The sequence below is a fragment of the Etheostoma cragini genome, chromosome 16 (assembly GCF_013103735.1).
Source record: "Etheostoma cragini isolate CJK2018 chromosome 16, CSU_Ecrag_1.0, whole genome shotgun sequence".
NCBI lineage: Eukaryota > Metazoa > Chordata > Actinopteri > Perciformes > Percidae > Etheostoma > Etheostoma cragini.
The window spans coordinates 11,482,093-11,502,674 of record NC_048422.1 but is presented as its reverse complement, the minus strand read 5'-3'; the positions used below and the strand labels follow the sequence as shown (position 1 = coordinate 11,502,674).

General features: G+C 40.0%; 1 protein-coding gene across 15 annotated transcripts in view; it reads left to right on the top strand.

Moving 5' to 3' along the window:
- Positions 1 to 20,582, top strand: part of si:ch73-287m6.1 (RIMS-binding protein 2) — a 62,180-nt gene that overhangs the window by 11,775 nt on the left and 29,823 nt on the right. Inside the window, exon 1 of one of the 15 annotated variants that reach the window (XM_034895988.1) lies at positions 7,267 to 7,493. The exons of 13 other annotated variants lie outside the window; for them this stretch is intronic. Coding sequence is in view for 1 of the 2 variants with exons in the window: in XM_034895986.1 (XP_034751877.1) it covers positions 9,366 to 9,413 (48 nt within the window). In the remaining variant the exon portion in view is untranslated. Of the gene's footprint in view, positions 1 to 7,266; positions 7,494 to 9,339; positions 9,414 to 20,582 lie in introns of those variants that run through there. One more of the 15 variants, XM_034895986.1, reaches the window with a different exon arrangement.

Below are 20,582 nucleotides of genomic sequence, written 5' to 3'. Positions count from 1 at the left end.
AATGAGAGCGATGGTCAAAAGATGTGTTGTAGCAAATTCGGACAAAACACTCATTAGACAAGAAAGATACAAGATTAAGAGGTATTGTAGTACAAAACACACACACTTGTACACCAGATGGCTGATTAGCCATAGTTAGTTATGGTTTAAATGGATGGCTTCAAGGCTCTTTTATGTTAACTCTATTCTATGCTGTTGCAGAACAATGTGTCATAATATGTAATCACAGATTTTGTCACATATTCGCAGTATGATATAGTTTGCCTCTAGCTCTGTTGCACAATGTGATGACGGGTGCATATTTGTAGCTATTTCTAAATGTATCTAAATACACCAGCAAAATAAAGAAAAATGAAATAAACAAGAAAATATTATGAACTTTACAAATCAAATATTTATATAATATCAGAGCAGCTTTAATCAGTGTAATTAACATGACTTTTCATATGTGAAAGGGTCAGCTCATATTTGCCATGAAGCTATTGGACTCAGATTCTCCAGTTAATTAATGCTGATGTTGCTCTGTATCGGCTCAATAAGCAAATGTTCAACATTTTCACCAACTTTAAAAGGTGACAACACACCAGTGATGTGCCCACAGTTTGTTTCTACTGCCCCTAATGACAATTAGTCACTTTTTTTTGAATGTGTATATGTTTGAGAAATTATGTTTCATAACTAGCCCATGCCAGCTGTGTACCGTGCCCAACATGCACATTCTGGTTGAGTTTACATATTTCTCATCCCAGCAAAGACAGTGTAGTTGAGTATTTTATTTTGAAAAGAGTTACCACACCCAGATCGATGAAACTGTTGTATAGTTAGTTAAGTGTGCTAGGTCAGGATGTCAGCTATAGGGCCAGTCTTAGGCTGTGTCCGCATTCATGAGCCTAGTGGCCAAAGGGTAGAAGCTCTTATTGAGCCTCTCAGTGCTGGCCGGTAGTCAATGAACAGTACAGTAACAGTAACCTCATAGCTTTCTTTCTTTGCCAGGTGGGAACTGCGGTTGTCAGTGAGGTCACAGTACATGATTGGCTGTACATTGGCATGATTACGTAGCAGATTGATTAAGGCTGTTGTTTTTGCGGCCCTTTTGGATCGGACAACTACAAACTATAAAAGCCCCAAGAGCTGTGTTGACAATTGCTATGGGTACAGATTCAGTTATTAGCAAATTATCAAAGATGTTTTATCAATATTTGACAAACATTCAAAATGGGGCACCACCCTGGAATCAGGGAAGAATAATTGAGCTTAGTCCAAATACTACAAAAATGGCAGTCGGAGAACCATGTGGCATTTAGTTAGCCGGTTAGCTGTTCAACCTAACACGTTACAGACGCAAACACACTAGTTATGGCTAGCTGTTTATGCACGTGTATGCGTATATTTGTATATATACATACATACACACAGTACCTCCACCTTTAAAAAAAACGTCTTAGTTGTGGCTCTTCCAAGTGTTATGCAAACACACACAAAACGGGATGTTTGATTTGTTTTTCTCTCCTCCTGTTATGCAGATTGTAGAAGAACCAGTAATGCAAAATTTAACTAAAAAAACAGTAATGTGTTACATTACTTTTCTTATTATTTACCGACAAATATAATCTGATTACAGTGCCCAGAACTGGTCAGCACACAGTTTGAGAGCCAGCCCCCTGACAAAGTCAGGTCCTGCTGCTTTCTTGGTGTTTCCATGCTTGAATGCCCTCCTGATGTCATGCTAGGAAAGGGAGATGGGTTTGAGAGGTGCAACCACCGTCCGTTAACCTCTGCTTCAGCTGTTTTTGTTTGTTGGCTGCCGATGGCCTCGGAGCAAGCATAAAATGTGTTTAGCTAACTTGCTATAGGTGCATCAGCACTTGACAAGGAGGGGGGGGGGGGGGTTGTAATCTGTCATAGTTCTTAGACCTTGCCACATGCTTTTTTGGCTGCACTGCTGAAATTGTAGATCCATTTTCTTCCCCTAGTCTCTTTTTGGCCTACTTTACTGCACCTCTCACATTGTAGACATCTGCTTTGATTGATTGTTCTTGTTTCCATGTTCTTCCAATTCATCTGTTATTTTGCAACCGGAATGGCAACAAGAAATAATGAGGGAGTGCTTTGCTTCCTGGATAAAAACAAACAAAACAAAAAGCTTTAGACCAGTTGCCTAGAAACTATCTGTGATGGACAGTTGGAGAAAGGTACCTTAGGTAAGGAATGACCTTCTGTGTGCTGTGTGGCTGCTGCTAAAAGGCCACAGCTGTCTCCCTGGACACCATCCCTATGGCAACGATTGTGTACTGCTAGCAGCTGGCCCACTCAGACAATATTCCTCATGATGACATGGGCTGTCCCACTGTGAAGAGGAGCAACCTCTCATCAATAATCCGTAATAGCCATGTTGTCTCAGTTGACCCAGTAATCTCCATTTTAACTCCTAATCATGGATGCACACACAAACCAGGGTTAATAACAGTCTAGTGTAATGTAACACAAATCAGCCCACAGGAGTTTTAGAAAAAACCCCATTGTTTTGTCTCACACGGCTGTTTTAACAACTGGTATTAGACTGGGTGTGTTTAGGCTGAAGTTTCTAGTCTTTTCTTAACTGCGTTTATCTTGGACGTGTTCTTTCAGATGGCTTGAGTTGTCTCTATATAATTACATTATAGTCCTTTTTTTTTCCCGGTACATATTCCATTCTTGTCGTGTAGCTTAAGTACAACCATTGAAAGCTAAGGCAGAGCGCAATAAGCTTTAGAAGCTTTTCTTCCTGTACCACTTATTGTGCATAACGTGAACAAAGCCATGAAACAAATGGGTCATTTTTAGATCACGCATCATCCAACCTGTATCTAGTCCAATTCCAATGAGGGAAGGCTCTAAACCCTCATGTTGTCTTCCTGTCAAATTGACCCATTTTCCTATATCAATGTTCTTTTTAGTTATCCAAAATAACATGATTGAAAATATAATATAAAAATAACGTTATTGATTCCACACAATGCTCTTTGACAAAAACAAATCTCTACTTTCATTAATTTTAGGGCGTCTTATTCAATTTTATAGCATTTGAAAAACAAATTGAAGTGGTTTTGAAATAGTATTAATTAAAAGTTGACATATTCCAGTCTGTGATTATCCATCAACATCCATTCCTTTAATTTTAGTCTAAATATTTCCTAATTTCTGCTTTTCTAACTCAAACATTAGGTATAATTCCATATAAATGAGGTTTATTGACCATAAATTCCAAAAATACCTCTAAAACTAAAGTCGATAAGTTAGTGTTATGTAGTGTTGAAAACGTAAAAAGAAAAGTGACAAACATTGAAAAAAAAGCATCAAAAGTTTTTAAAAAGGAGACAAAACACAAAAAGTTAAAAATGTTGAGTAAAAGAAGAGTTGAATTTCAATTTTAACTGGAAGATAACACAAGGGTTAATGAGCTGCTCTAACCTGTAGGAGCTGTTGGTAGCCTTGTGCTTGAGATTAGTTCACAGTAAATATACTCTTAATAACAGTAAATCTTTTCAATCTGCTTGATTAAAAAGTAATTTAAGCAATACAATAACAACAAACTTAAGACATGTATCAAGCTAATCTTCGTCCACTATATGACATTTTATACAAACCCCTAGGTTACGTAATTTTTTTTATCGCTGTTTTATAAACACTGAATTTTGCCTGAAAAGTCTTTGATTTGTGGATCCATCGCACAGCCAAAGACCTCCATAGCTATGTTCACAATGTCTAGGTAAATATCGGATAATGCAGAGGGCTCAGCTCAATGCCATTGCCATTATTTGACCGTACATGTCATTATAAAATTATAATATTATCATAATAATCAGTTTGTACTGAAATGTGTCCATTGTACTTATTTTAAATACAATCTCATATAACAACACTACAACACCCACAGTCAATGTGCTCAGTTAGATAATGTTGTAAAAGCTCACGCGGCCAGCAGTGAAAACGTGCGAGCTAGCAGATTAGCTTTCTAATAGTAGTGCTAGCTTTGTTGGTCATGTGATCCTCACCTTTGAAGTTATAGTACTTTGAGTCTCCCATCTTGAGCCTCTTTCTTGCTTTTTTATATTTCCCTCTTACATCTCTTGTTCTCTCACAACCTCACTTTGTCACCCATACATTTCATGTATTTACCCTCTCTCCACTCCACCTATTCCATTATTGTGTCAATTATATTCTCCCCCCCCCGACTACTTCCTGTCCTAACCTCCTTAATTCCCCTTACCTAAGCAGGGCGGCTGTGACAGAGGGCATTGATCTGGCCTGTGCAGTTTCATCCCTGCAGTAATTTAAGCAGATTTGATGTATCATAGAGGGCCATGCCGGCCTATAATCAAATTTCAGACATTTTCTGAGAGACACAAATTTTGAAATGAGTTATACTTTCTTCCTGGTAGTGAGTGGATACTACTTAAACGTTAAAACCAATGTCCTGTTTCCTACAGATTCCGCATTCATGTGCAGATTAGAGTTTACAGAGATTATCTGTAAATGTAATATTAATTTTCTAAGTAATTACACTGTACATCTTGTAAGTAAAAATCACATTTTTTTTACAAGTTACACATTTCAATAGACTGCTTTTTTATGGTATCAGTTTTTGTTTTTTATATTTTCTTTAAGTAGTGTAAAACTGTCACAGTAGTAGCAACAGGTATTCAAGGTTTTTACGTTTCCAGGGTAAACAGAGGAAGTTGTCTCTGCCTTGGTGACGTTGCACAGTCTTTTTAATGGAGGGATTCTGTCGAGGGATGTTCCCGTTATTGCCTGAACAGGGAGCAGGGAGCACTGTTAATGTACACTGTGGAATGGAGTGCAGTTTAGGTTTCCCATATGATTGTTGCTATTACTAGGAAACATCCACACTTGAAAGCATACGTGTTTTTGATAAACTATGTATAATGGAGGGTTTTCGCTTATCACATATTTTTCACCAACTTTACACTTCACTTTACATTTCCACCAAGCAGTACCACTCATTTACAATCTATTCATAGAAGTATCAAGACTCAAAATCGGCAAAACCACAAATATTAATCTAGTCTACTCCACAGTGCTGCTTCCTTGGCAACTGCTGCTTTTATCCGTCTTTGAGTTAGAACTGGCTATAGGAATAGCAGTAAAATAAAACTGTGAAAAATGGTTACAGAGACAAATAGTTGCATAACTGTCCAGCATTGGCTTGATTTCAGAGCATACACTGACGCAAGTGTCCGTAACAATTTTGCCGTCTATCATGAGATAGCACTGAATCACATTAGCTTTAAAAATGCAAGGGAAAATAAATTGTGTTGCATTAGAAGGAAGCTGTGCTAAAAATATGGCACTGTCAAAATGTAGGGCCCTCCTGGATTAATTGAAAATCCCCTTTACCGGATTAAATCATTTTAGGGGCTAACTGTGGTAAACTCACACTCAGACATACACATGCATGAACAAGCGTGAGCCCCCACACATAAGCTGTCAATATAATATAATTACTCATTGTGACAAGGAAGTGTAGGCAGTGTGATAGCAAGTGTGTTATGTGTTGTAGTTAAAGGCTAAAGCTGTGAAACTGTGAGGATTAGAGTTAAAACAGACCGAAAATGGAATAATTGGTTGCATGGGGATAAATTGAGCCCCACAATTTATGCATGAAGAATTTAAGTTTGGTAGTGTTTTTTTGGGAGACTTCAACACTTTTATCACTTAAATAAAATCTGAGTATCTCAACAGGGGTCCTATAGGCCTACAAGTGTTGAGTAAAATTACAGAAATTATGCAAGTAATTTCATGGTCAGTTGGTCGACACTTCGTGCCAGACTGAAAAATCTCAAAAACTACTGGATGGGTGGGCTGCATGTGGAGGGTGGTCTGGCAATGCGATACTAGCTGGAATGTAACCCAAAGGGGCAATTGTGCACCCTCAATTTTTGTCTAATAAAATTGATTACTTTTGCTACTGACAGGCTCAGATTGTTATTAAAAGTGTCTGACAAAATTATCGATGTTGTGAGGTGACTTCTTGTCCAAAGACAGCGTTGTAGCGTGCGGAACGTGAGTTGGGTGAAGGGCGTTCCAGGAGATGTAGTTGTGGAGTACCACAATTATAGGTTTTGTGTTATCTAAAAAATCAGTACCACTTCTCAATATTTAAATTATTTTGACTGTGTAATAGGTTGTTGATTGCCGCCGGTGTTCATTTGAATCAGAGTAAAGGTTGGGGAAAAAAGCAAATTACCCTTCAAACAGAATCAAGCGTCAATTCACAAACTATACGTTATAAAAGTATGTAAAAGTATAAAAAATGTATTAAATGTGCAAGCACACATCATACTCCCAGTTGCAGACAGACCTTGTTATATAATTATTTTTAAAAAGATTTCTTTTGGGACTTTTTCCCTTTGTTCGATAGTGACAGTGGATAGACGAGAAAGAGAAGGGATGGCACGCATCAAAGGTTCTCAGGTTGGATTCGAAGCCCGGAGGCTGCAAAGGACTCAGCCCTGCACAGGGCGCACACTCTACTGGGTCAGCTAGAGGCCACCCCGTTATATTAATTTTAAGGTAAATGTAAGTGCCACTTTTAAAGGAGTCAAGATCCAAATTTTAGTAAAATACACTTTTATTTGTATTTTCTTTCCAACATAAACCAGTTTGCCTTTTTTCAATAATCTGATGTCAGGGCTTTTCACAATGATTAATATAAAATGAATTTATGAATGACATCAACATCATTATTAGATGCGTGTATGTTAGTAAAACAAGTGGCATCAGTCAAGATTCTGTTCAATTAGTGTCGGGGCTTAAGACAGAGCAGAGAAGAGGAGAGGAGGATCCGTCCGGCAGCAGCAGCCAGCATCATGCAGGCTGCCGTCAATTCAGTCAATTTGGCAGACAGGCAGGAAGGTCCAGACTGTGGTTGCACAGGGCAGCTTTCCAATAAACCATCGTTATTTGTATCCTGGACACCCGAGATGTCTGTTCCCTATTGCCAATGATACCTCTTCTCCTAACAGTAGTTTCTGATGTAGCTGATGGTTGTAGCATTGGAGCTGGCTGATTAATTCACCGAAGTGGATTTCCGCAGCTCGCTGCACAAGCGTACAGCGCGCACAAGAGAAATGGGGAAATTGAGCGAGGGGGAGAGAGAGAGACCGTAAGAGAAAAGGAGAAAATGATGGAGGAAGGGTGTTAAGGAGGAGGGTCTTCAGGGGTGGGGAGAGAGTGAGAGGAAAGGGAGAATAGGAAAGAGAGAGTGTGTGTAGAGGGGGCAGAGGAAGAGAGAGAGAGAGCGAGAGAGAGAGAGAGAGACACGCAGGCCCTGAAGCTGCTACTGATGCTGCTGCTGATGCTGCTGCTGCTGCAGCCGTTTGACAATTCCCCACCCAGAGAGAGCAGGGAAGAAAGGAGGAGATCAGAGCAAGGAGGAAGAAGGAGTAAGCGGCGCCTCATCCAAGATGCTCCTGTGCTAGCAAACACTCACGGTAAATACCAATCCTTTATCACCACTCTGCTTCCTCTTTACAGCCGCTGTGTTTCTCTGGCTCTTCATCATTTGGCCCGGGTGTGTTTGTGTGTGATTTAGCTCTGTTGAGTCCTATATATATATATAGTGCACAGGGTTAGCATAGCTAAGCAGCTGGGAAAAACCTGTATGTGCAGCGGATACAGGAGGAGACAGACATCTACAGATTGCTGGAAAGGAGAAGGAGGATTTGTACATTTTGTCTCTACTGGGACTTGATGAAGAAAAAGCAACCTCCAGCTTCTCTGTTCCTTGACTGTAGCAGGGCCACCTGTTTGGCGGTGTCTGCTGAAGGGTGGGTGGGTCTAATGGTGTATTTGTGGCTTGGAAAGGTTAGTATGTGCATGTGAGTGTGTGTGTGTGTGTGTGTGTGTGTATGTGTATGGAGTGTAGTGCTTCCGTTTTGACTGCTCAAATAATTAATCCATCTTTCCGGAGTAGGTGTGAACATGCAAGAGTTATTTGTAAAAGGGTTATGTAGACACATGTTCACATGAGCACTTAGACACACTGGGAGAGAAAAAAATGCGTGGTGCTTTCTCAAACATTGTGTGTGTGTGTGTGTGTGTGTGCGTGTGCGCGCGCTTTGGCGTTATCACCTCCTGTAACCTGAGCTTTTCCTGGTTCCTGCCTGCTGAGGGGTTGCCAGGTGTTGGTGATGAATATTAACCCACTCAGGGCGGATTGACACTTGCTCTTCAGTTATTCCTCTTTACCAAAGTCTTTTGATAAATGTGTTTTTGTGTGTGCGCACGGTATAGTCTGTACACTAATTTGCCAGTGTATGAGTTACACCTACAGTAAAAACTAATGTAGTCGAATACAGCCGCCCTTCCCTTCCTACCTTTATGTTCAGTTTCTGTTGAATTAGTTTGAGACATATTGATTCAACTTCATGGTTATAGGCTATAGTTTATGGTACTGTTGAATTGTATTTATATATATATATATATATATATATATATATATGCGGTGTATGTGTGTGTATAATTTATATATATTGTATTTATGTAATATATTTTGTATCTATATATAAAAGGTGGTATATTTTGTCAACCCAGTTTAGATTAGGGTTGGCTAAATATTAGGAATTATTACACTGACAAACTGTTTTCCTTATTCAGATGATAAATGCCCCCAACATCGCATTTTTAATAACAAGGTTTTTGGATCCTTCCCTCCCATGTTTCTGCCCATACTAGCTGTTGTATTTTTATAATTATTCCAAAAATATATTGCCTCTGCTTCTGTAAACGTCAAACATATTGCCTACTAGGTGATACCAGGTGTGTGTTACCAGGTGTTTAGAGCTGCAAAGCCTTAAAGCCTTTACTACTCAGTAAGCATTCATTTTTCTCAAAAGATTTGGAATTTTAAACAACTGGGCAAGGCTAAGCTAAAGCTTTGGTGACGGTTAGGTGCAAAACAACAAAAGAGAACTCCACTGACGGTTCTTGTCATGTCTCACTGTAAACCTTTCATGGTAAGACAACTAAGTCCAATCACGTTTTATTAGCAGAGCAAATGCATTTATTTTCAAAGACCTCTTGGTGAGTACAATAGAAGTTGGTAGAGAAGGAATTGGTACTTCGACGTCTCTCTTTTGCAGAATTTTGCTGTGTTGTTAACGGACTTTCTCTTTCGAACTCTAGCCTCTTTTGTCTTTCCCTTTCTTTCTTTTTTACCACATGAAGGTAGAAAAACCCATTGGTAAAATTGATGGGGGAAAATAGTATATTCTTCCTTCTGATTGCGCTCCTCTTGCCTCATTCTCCCATTTCTTCTCTCTTTCTTCATCTCCATGCGGCAGACTGGTTGCCTGTGCCAGCTGATGTTCAGTTGGATGCGAGAGGGTGAGAAGGAGAAACAGGAAAAGAAGGTTGGGGAAATTAAACTTGTGTTTTCTGTCTCATGGCTGATTTCCTTTCTCCTCTCCTGAGATTATCAGTGAGTCTGGCAGCCAAATGACACCCTCTTTGCCTAATCCAAATGTTCCTCAGGACATATGCAGCCACTGCAATAGTCCATGAACAGAAACAGCCTCGTAGGGGTGTGGCAGCACATATTACACACACATGCAATAACAAGGAGACAGAGAGTTGCACATCAGCATACCTTTGTGACATTACACATAGACAATCACACGTTTCAGTGTTTACTTCCGATTACATGCCTTCATACACACTGCCCCACATTTCCACTGTATTATTACCAAGTGTATCCATGCATGCTTACACTTACTGTACTGTACTACATATCCACATCACTACAAATTCACATAATTTAGAACCCCCTCAATGATGCGTTTGTGTGTGTGTGTGTGTGTGTGTGTGTGTTTTTTACATTGCTTAGTGTGCATCTTTGGAGTACTAACTAACAGTCATCCTGCAGGTTTAAATAGCAAATAAATTGGGCGGCTTTTGTTTGCGATACTACGCTGGCTTACTTTCACACAATTCAAAGGATATGTTGGATTTGATACTTCATTGCTACTTTTTATCATTCTGACACTTCATACCTGAAAGAGAACAGTTTCTATAGCAACCCCATCATCCCCTCCCCTCACCCCCGTTGTTTGTGTGCGTGTGTATAAGTGTATGTGTGGACACGCAATGTGTGTAGCTCTGAATGCGAACACATGCCTAAATATGAGTGAGTGCTGTATTGATTGCTAGCATACACGCTATAAGTGTTGATGTCACTTAGCCAGCGGGGGAAGCAGAGAGGGAGACAATAAAGGAACATTTCCTCCGCACATTTCCTGGTAGCTTTTCAAGATACACAGAAGTTATATTAAAGGGAAGACACAGAGCACTGCAGAGGGAAACAGCAAAAAGGAGGGTGGGGCCAAGAAGGAAAGTGAGAGGTGGAAGAGAGGGAGTGTAGTAAGTAAATGCATGTCTGATTGAAGTCTAAATATAAATACAATTTAATAAAAAATAATACTATGAGCACTTAATCTCTTGTCATGCAGGTGGTTTACTTGCTCCTTTTCAAATGATTCCCTATTTCATGAAATAAATTATTGGCATCTGTGTAGGGTAGTGTAGCAGACCAAAGTTTTTGAAAACAGTATTTTGTGACCTATTTGGATCTGTATCGTGACATAATTTCACCATGGCATCGCCAGGCAAGGTGAGCCTTTTTAGCAAAGGAACATGCTGATCAAAGGCCTGTTAAGTCTGCAGCACTAATTGTTTCCCGCTGTCTCCTGGACTTTATTTAGGTTGTCTTCTCCTTCTCTTTCCCCTTTCTTTCTCCTGTGGCTCTTTTCTGTCAAGATCACTACTTGATTACCTGTGCCTCTGTCTTTCTCTACATTTTCCTTCACTTAACCCTTACTTTCTTGCTTTCTTTCTTTCTTTCTTCCCTAGTGTATCTCGAAAGGCTTTAATGATCAAACATAGGACAGGAGCCTTTGGTGGGCTGAACACCAAGGGCATCTAGGTGGAGGATTGGAGGGAAGGGGGAAAGGAGGGAGAGAGGAGTACACAGTGTCAGACAGACCAGCCTGTTCGGATACAGATGACTTGACAGGACCTGTGCTCTTGTAACTGTCACCTATTGCTCTGTCACTGAGTCCTGCTCACTTGAGACTTAAAACTTGGCCATATGCTGTACAGTGTTATAGGAGCCATTACAGAATACTCCATATTTGTATCATTGAATCATGAACAAAATTTGAAGCGCACAAATATAGGTTAAAATAGCAGATAGAAATCTGTTTTTACAGTAACATCTTTTTTGTAACCAGATGTGAAAGTTTGATGTCCGTAAGTGAGTTTTTTTTTTAATGCAACATTCTCCAGATATCTGTGAGCTTGATGAGACGGGAGTCTGTGAGAGATTAAACTGGTGCTTTGCATGTTTTGTTCAAAGGCTAGCGATGTAGTCATGGCAGCAATCTCAATTCTTTTTTCCTCTGTGTTCCATGGCAGCTGCATTGTTGCTCTGCCCACAAGAGGAACCATTTGGTAGTTTGTTTGCAATAGTAATGTAAAAGATAGAGTAGGTAAATGTGTAAAGGATGCAATGATTTATTTAAGTAGCATTTTTAAATGTCAAACAGGCAGGCTATTAACAAATGCAAGAGCAACAGCACAGAAATACCAAAACCGAAATTACATCAACAAAAGAGCAATGTATCCATTAAGAAAAATGAAAAATATTAATGATCCTCTTTAATATTGAGTGCGGAAACTATTTGAAAGTTTATTGCTCGTTTTTCGTTTTATGCAAAGCAGGGAGGAACATGCAGTAGTCACTGGTTAGACAATCTGACAGACTTTAAGTCAATTAAGAAATATACTTAGGGATTTTAATGTCTAGTGCATGCTAGATTAAAATATATACAGTATATAATTCTAAAATCGAGTGGCAGCCAACGGAAAGAGGCCAAAACCCCTCTCCCAGCACTTTGTTTTTGTTAGAAGATGGTCCGCAGCATTTTGAAGTATCTGCTGAGTAGCAGAAAATGCAAGTATGGTACCATTGCAGAAGTAGTTTTGTTTTTCAATCTTTTGCTATAGGATATGCTTACAGTAGGTGCTGTTTAAGTTTTTTTCTATATATAGATCCAGTTTGTAATCCCCCATAGAAACCAGTGGTGAGGAAACCTCTGCTAAGGCTCTGTCTGTGTATTTCCAGCGTACTGTACATTTTAGCAACTGTGCAATGGGGTCAGATGTAAATTATTTAGAAACTTGTGCAGTATGTGGTTTGCCGAATATTGGGGTCACGTGAGTATGTATTTGTGGTTTGTGTGTGTGTGTGTGTGTGTGTGTGTGTGTGTGTGTGTGTGTGTGTGTGTGTGTCTGTGTGTGTCTGTGTGTGTGTGCACGTGCGCACTTGTGTATTTTGAGCATGAAGTTCCATCCCAGCATTATGTGAGCATGAAGGTCCATCGAAGCACATGTAATCCCTAACCAGCTCTTGGGCTGCTCATTAGCATTACCCTGATTCCTCAGAACTTATTTTCCAGCCCTCTGATATTCTCTGTGTGGCCTGAGGGAACAATAGGTCCTGTTCACATCAAATGTGTTATGTCATCAATGTGACTGGAAGCTTGGCTGCCCACGTCATGGGAGCCCTAGTTCACTGTCACTGCCTGCTCCCTCAGTATGTACATACAGCGCACACACACAGACTTCACTATGCACATTCCCATGCCCTAATGTTCCCCCTGGGGTATGTTAATTCTCAAGAGAGGTCAGTGTTTTGCCCCTCAGGGCCCTCCATATACAGTACAGCTGGAACACCTCTACATATCACATTCAAAAGTCAAAGTTAATATGCTCACATGTTCCCTGTCTTTCTCCCTGGCCCTGTTCAGACCACTTCCAGACTGGATGTAGATCCAGTTAGGACAAATTGCGGTTCACATCTGGTATCAAATTGTGCCTCAGATGTGATTTTTCTTTTGTTAACTCTAGGAAACTGTGACTGCCACTGCCATCTGCTATCCCAAATGAAAGTTGACAGTCACGGAAGAAACATGGTGAAATCTTTGGACGCCGATCAGAAATGGTCATCGGATGGTATTGTGATTCCACAGTCTGACGATTTACAGCTGTGGTGACCAAAGCAAAGCTACGTCGAAATCTAGCAAAATCCTGAATACCCTGATGAACTAGCTGATGCTACTGCTTTTTACTTTGCAATATTGGTGTTTCCCACTTGCCCCTGGCCGATTCACAATCTCCTCTCTTTATTTTGTGAGGGTTTTTTTATGCATAAAAGTGCGCTATGGCCAAAGTATTAGTGACATGATAGTAGCGCAGGGGGATGATGTGAGTTGTTTGCGTCTGTTTTTACATCAGCGCTACGATTCATCAGGCATTCATCTCACAATCTGACAGATTGCAAATCCAAACTTTTTGACCCATGATCTTGAACAATATATGATGCAATTATCTTGGAAGTATGTTGCTTTGCAAAGTCTATAGATGCCTTAAGGCAGCAACTAACAGTGGTTTTAATGATGGCTCATTCTGCAGTTTGTTTTAGGTCTATATGCTCATCACAAATCGGCCTTATATTGCAAAATGATTGTTGCTTGCAAATTGCAGATACTTTTTTGATGCCACACTGCTCTCACATGCTCACACATTGGTTGCAATTATGCTGTTTGGTTTGTGTTACGTTAATGACAGAGGAAACTATCTCATGTTGCTAAGTGCAGTTTAGCCCTAGCTTAAGAAAATGACAACCACAGCTATTTGGTATCTTGCCTTAAATGTGGGTCTCAAACTTTAAATGCGTTTGAAAACCAGATCTGCTTTGTTACTGGATGGTCACATGCTTCCCTGAGCATCTTAGGAGACTTAAAAGCATACACTGTATAAACTGTTTGTGTATTTACAACACAAGCACAAACATTACAAAATCCAGGCAGAGCTCAGATGAGAAAAAGGAGAAGCGACAGAGGAGGTTGAAGAGTGAGGTGAATGAGGATGTGTGTTACGTGGTGGAGAAGTTAATCTCTCCTGGCGGTAACGCCAGCCTCTCCCCGCCTTTCCTCCGTCTTCTCTCTTCCATAAAACTGTGAATCGTCCTCCGCTCTTTGAGAGAGAGGCAGTGGAAATCACATGCACACACACTAAAACACACGCAGCATGACGTAGAAAAACCAGGGCGTTCATACAAAACACTAGCTGTTTGATTTTTGCTTAAGGGAGGAGGTGAGCAAAATTTGAAACTACATATCCCAGAAGGCTCTTTATTTGTGTCTTTAAACACACTATTCTTGGGAAAATCTTGTATGTGGTTTCACTAAGAACAGAAGACTTTCTGTACAGGGATTCCTTCCCTGTTAAATTTTGTTGTGCATAAAATTTTCACTGCCACATTGAGCTGATGTGTAGTCTTTAGAGCTTGAGACATTGTTAATATTAAATGTCTGGCACCTCATAGGCCGGCTTTCCATTCAAGATCCAGTTGATCCACATCAATAAATCTGCAGGAGTTAGTCACAAATTGTATATTAAGACATTTCAAACCTTTCATTTACGTATTCACCAACAACAGGGGGTTTCCTCAAATTATTAGGGTATTATACATTGTAAGAACATACAGTTTTAACTTAATAGAGTGTGTTTAATGTCACAATCATTTTTAGGGATTTTGAATCCTTGGATTCAGATGCGGGATCTGAAACTGTGTATGCAAAAGAGCTTAGGGCTGATGTATGCCTGGAGATGCTAGTTATGCAACTCACTTATGCTTGCACACACACTCACACACATGCAAAAACACACACAAAGATTAGCCACATGTTGATGTTTTATGAATGAGGCACATGCAGAGACACATTAGTGGCATAGGTTGACACATAAAGGGGACTATTTTGATAGCATGTTGATGAATAATCTATTGATGACATTATGGTAGCAGTCACGGTGACCTGCACTTCATTAGAAGCACAAAGAAAAGCTGAGCAATGCAAAAGGTTGCAGTCGAACTCTGAAAGATGGATTTTCCAAATGAAAATGGAACACATGAACACAATACAACTTGAAGGTTAAACAAAGTCACTGTTTGGGAATGTACTATCCTGTGCAGCAATTGTAGAGTAGCTGTCCAGGTGTAATGCAAGTGTTGTAAACCAGGGGATGCACAGCATTAACAGCATTATAACGATTGATTGATTTTTTGAGGTTATATTGATGATAACGGCTATGCAGTCTACAGTGCATTTTTCTACTGGTAGTTTTATAAGTTAGTCCATTAAAACCTTTTGATTAGTTTTTTTATATTTAAAAGATTTTTTTTATAGTACTGCCAACCATTTTCAAACTGAATATCTTTTTTAGATTTGGTCCCACTCTAGTTTGTTATTGGTTTCTTTTCATTTCAGTATGGTATGATTACCACAATATGATATAACAAAACAGAAAGACGAAGACACTACAATGCCCTGTTCTCACCAAAATGTACAGTATATAGTGTGTATCTTTTCAGTTCCAACAAACGATTTGATACATTTCTTTCCTCATAACACATTTGCAGAGCTGATTTAGTGTATGTGAATTTTTTTAAAGGGGATATATTATGAAAAGTGCTCGTGAACATACACTTTGGTATTTGGTGTCCCTACCATCCCAGACACTATGAAATCAGACTGCACAGTTTGTCAGTTTGCTGCGGGCTGCATAGATCAGAAAACATGGGATTCACAACTCATTTTGGCTCTTCAGAAACCTATTGGTGACGTCACAGAGACCACGTCCATATTTTATACAGTTTGACACAACATGCAAAAACACAGTTGTATTGTTGACTATGAAGGACGATTAAATAGTTATTAGTTTTTTCAGCATCTGTCCTGATCTACAGTAGTTTAAAAGGGCCCCAGTTAAGGAACTGTCCGTGGTCCTGACTGCCCCAGACATTAGACAGTGCTGAACAGACAGCGATTAGTGGTGGGAATGTCGTGGCTTTGCCTCCATTTTCCCATTTTCCAACCCACAGCAGGGCAGAACAATCTCTGACACAGACACAGATGTGTGACACACACACACACACACACACACACACACACGCACACACTCTCTAGGTCATCCTATTAAACCATTCAATACGAAGTCATGTGGATAGCAGTAGAGGAAGTTATCTGTTTATAATATCACAATATTTCAAATAAGAATGTAATAATCTGAAACAGTAGTGTGGAGCCTTTTGTTTAAGGATCAGTTTAAGCAACCATTCTGCGCTGTCTTTATTAAAACTTACAAAGAAATACAGAGAGGAGATTATTTTTTATCTATGAGTTGAGAGTACGTTGAGGTCTCTTCTCCAAACTTAAGTCATGAACTCCAGTTTAACTTTCACATGGAGTTGCTGTTAGAAAAGGAAAACTAAAGTAACATATAGTGGGATAAAATGCAGTAATCACTATGCTGCAAAAAGTTTATAGATTATAAATAAGATTGTATATTAATTCATATGAATGAATCTTCACTTATTACATTTGATGGACACACGGCACATCTCTGCTTGTCGGCAGACAGCAGATGTCATCAGTGTGTTTTCAAACCACAGTTAAGTGGAACAAAGTGTTTCCACCGTGACATCTGATTAATGAATATCCCCCTGGGAGTTGAGGGAGAGCAGCAGCAATCCTCTATCCACAAAAATATAATCCCCTGCTTCTTTGCGTCAAAAGGAGCCAGTTGAGTTGGTTCGGGCATCTGGTCAGCACGTCCAGCTGGGAGGAAGCCTCGGGGAAGACCCAAGACTAGGTGGAGAGATTGTATCTCCAACCTGGTTAATGTGGCTCAGGAAAGGCAATTTTTATACAGATTTGATAATTCAATACTGGATAATCGGACATGGATGGATGTGCTCTGTGATGATGAGAGATTCGTATTTAACACAATTTGGATCACTATGAATATGTTAAGATTTATTTATTTGATTAGGACCATGAACATTAATTAAGCAACATTTCTGTAAATGTATTAGCTAGTTACCTAGTTGTTATGGTGGGAAGAAACCGGAGCAAACCCCACGCAAACCATACAAATGAATGACCTGGATTCGAACCCAGAACCTTCTTGCTGCGCGGTAGAAGTGCTAACCACTGAGCCTCCATGTTGCTTTCAATACACCATGCTGCATTTACTACATTCAAGTACAAGTACATTAAATCTAATCATTTTCAGTTTCTTTCTACTCAACTTCTCATCCTCAGGTAATCAGAATCCAGTTGGAAATACCAGGAGCAAAATTACCATTTTATTTACTAATCAAAGTAACTTCCGGCTTTGGTTTAGACCAGAGCAAACATATGATATTACTATAACCAGAAGCACTGCCTAAATCTAATATGTTCTAATCGTGTTATGTGTTTTTTATCGGCCTCTTTCCCTTCAACATGGCCAGATCACAATATGGTTTTAGTTTGAAACATGAAGGATTTTTAAATGACAGTTATGCTCCAACCAAAATGTATCTCTTGAGGATTATGTTCTCTTCAAGTGGAGTGAAACCTTTAGCCTTGTCAACTGTTCTTAGTTGATTCCAACCATTAGCATCTCATTGTGAGCTTTGCTTTATTTGCCTGGGTTTGCTCTCAAAGGTGACTTTATAAATGAGCTGGTCCAGTACAGTAAGACCCAGTGCTAACCTTGACCTCTTTGTACTGTAAGATGTTCAAAAACACACAAATCACTAGTAAAAATATGATTTTGAAGTAAAAGATACTCTCCAAAGATATAAAGATGACAGAGCTAAAGCAAAAGCGTATTTGCTTTCTAAAACGGCATGTTCAAATGTAACAAAATTAGCATCTCTAAACTCACACTTTACCATACTATGTCTTGTTTTTTTTAATCCGTACAAAAAAAAGTGTAAAACAATGCCTTTTCTTCATGGGAACAGCTAGCCTGGTTGGATAAATAAAGGCTATCAGGCTAACAGTTTGGCTGTTTCTGCCTGTTTCCAGTCTTTATGCTAAGCTAAGCTAACGTCTCCTGGCTGTAGCTGAATATTTAGTGTGAGTGTTATGAGAGTGGTATCAATCTGCTTTATCTAACGCTTAGCTAAAAAGCGTAGATATTTGGCTAATTTCACAAAATGGTAACTATTCATTTAAAGCTTTAAAGTCTCGGCAGTTGAAACAATTGAAACAGAGGAGTGGCTTGTATGGATGCACAGCAACTTTTGGGACTTAAGAAGCTCAGTGAGAGGCCACAGTGAGAAGAGCAGATTTAGGGCCAGCAGCTAAATTTGTGGGTTTGGGGAGAGAATGATAATGATGGTGGTAATGGAAGGGAAAGAAAGAGAGAGCGTGTGTGTGTGTGTGTGTGTGTGTGTGTGTGTGTGTGTGTGTGTGTGTGTGTGTGTGTGTGTGTGTGTGTGTGTGTGTGTGTGTGTGTGTCTGTGTGTCTGTGTGTGTGTGTGTCTGTGTGTCTGTGTGTGTCAGTCACAGTGATGGATAGAGAGAAAAAACAGAAGAGGAAGAAAGGAAGTTGTCAGATAAACTTAAGTATTACTGGTATTGAGGTCTGTCCCCTTAGCCTGTCCAATCTTTCTGCACGCACATATGGATTTCAAACTACATTCAGATTCACACACACACACACACACACACACCCCTGACACTTTTCATTCAAACATGGAGCTGCACAGATGTTGGCAGAGTGCTGTTATTCCCTTGTTAAGTTGTTTATCCTTAAAGATGGCTCATTATTATGTCTTTTGTATATTTAAACCAGATTTCTTTGTTTGTTTGTGCATATTGAAGGTTTAAATTGGCACAGGAAAGTGTGTGCGTCTCCCCTGGCATAGTAGTGTGTTTCCAAGATGTTATGAAGTGTTATGCAGAGCTGTGAATGTGTGATTCACTGGTAGTGGGAGGCTGTGGTTAAGCAGACATCATTCCCTAGGCCCATAAAATGAAACCTTTATTTTATGACCATAGCAGCCCCAACCATGTGTTAAACTTTCTTTCTCAACCTGTCCATCTCTTCTTTCCAGTTATCTTCACGTCCCTGCCAACCCCCACCACATGCACTTATGGTGTCTACTACGAGGGCATGTCCTGTGGTGTCAGCACAGAGGACAACTGCAGCTGGCACCACATGATGTCCCCCTCTCCATAATTAGCAGTCAAAGGCAGAAGAACAACATCATTTGTGGCTGTGACTGTAGTTAGGTGTGGTTCAGTACACTAGGTGCTCTGTAGACTGCAGTGATGTGATGCAGAGACAGCGTTACACAATAAGAGCAGCGAGTGAACTCACTCACCAGTCTCTGTGTCTTCCTGTCCTTGTCTGTTCTCTATATGTGTCTCAGTTTGATTGTGTCTTCCTCCGACAGCCCTGTCTCTCGGCCTGCAAACACAGAGATGGATGAACGTGGCTGGCCCCTCACTTTGTCTGTTTTTTCCCCTCTCTTTTCCTCTTGGCTCACGTTTGAGCCACGTTTGCACTGATAAATTTGATCATGAACCTCTGAGCTGCGCAATCTTTTCTCGTGCAGACGCTCTCATGCTTGAACTCCTCTTTTGCTCGAGTTTGTCATAGCAATCAGGCTCAAGAGAACATATTTCATGTATTTGTGGTGTAACCCAGTGTTTACATGATGCAGCCGTGTAGAATAAAAGCAACACAGACAGCCGTGCTTTATTGAACTATACTGCATCATTTGCCAGTCAGATTGTGTTTTTTGTACCAGTTTATGGCACATATTTAGAAGGCAGTTACATCCAATTCTCATTTGGAGACTATAAATCAACATATTTTTATTTTTTGTGGGCTATATTTTTAGATCAATAAGACATCCACCAAGAATCCACCATTTTATCCTTTTTGACATGCCAGAAAAGTAAAAGCGGTGATGGAGTCCTGCTTTTTGTCTAAAAACAAAGCTGAATAGAGAAAAAGCCTGCCTTCTATTACAATTTACTTATCCACATATTACAGTCGGGATGCTGAGAATGCCAATCAATCAACAGTATGAGCTCAGTGCACTAGCATGAAGTGGTATTATGTGCCAGGATATGACCAGTTGAATGCTCAGAGCCGTGATAGGAGGAGAGTGTTGCCCTAGTTTCAGTCTGGCGTAATTATGTAATGCTTGAGTACCTGCAGCACCAGCGGCATGACAACTTCTCAATGTGAATCTGGGCAGCAGAGAGCACAGACAGCAATTGCACACCGCCACCCGATCCTTTTTATGTGGTATGCAACTTATTGTCGTCTTGAGCTTGGTAGCTATTTACTGACATTATGCACTCATTTGCTTATTTAGCATTCAACAGACATCCAGCACTCTTATTCTATCCTTTCATCTCCTCAGTTTTTTTCCTTTTCCCGCATAGTTCTCCATCAAACCTTTTTTTCCCCACTTCCTATTCCTCTCTCCGACCATTCCTCAATTCCAGCATCCTTCCTCTAACTGTCCATCCGGCTCTCTTCCCGTCTCTTTCTTCCTGTACATTTTTTTTCAGCTCTCCCGCTCCATTCCTAATGCCACATACCAAATGGAGGGTGACAGTATGCAGCTGTGGGTTTTTGTCCTCCAGACAGCATCTTAGAGGGAAGCT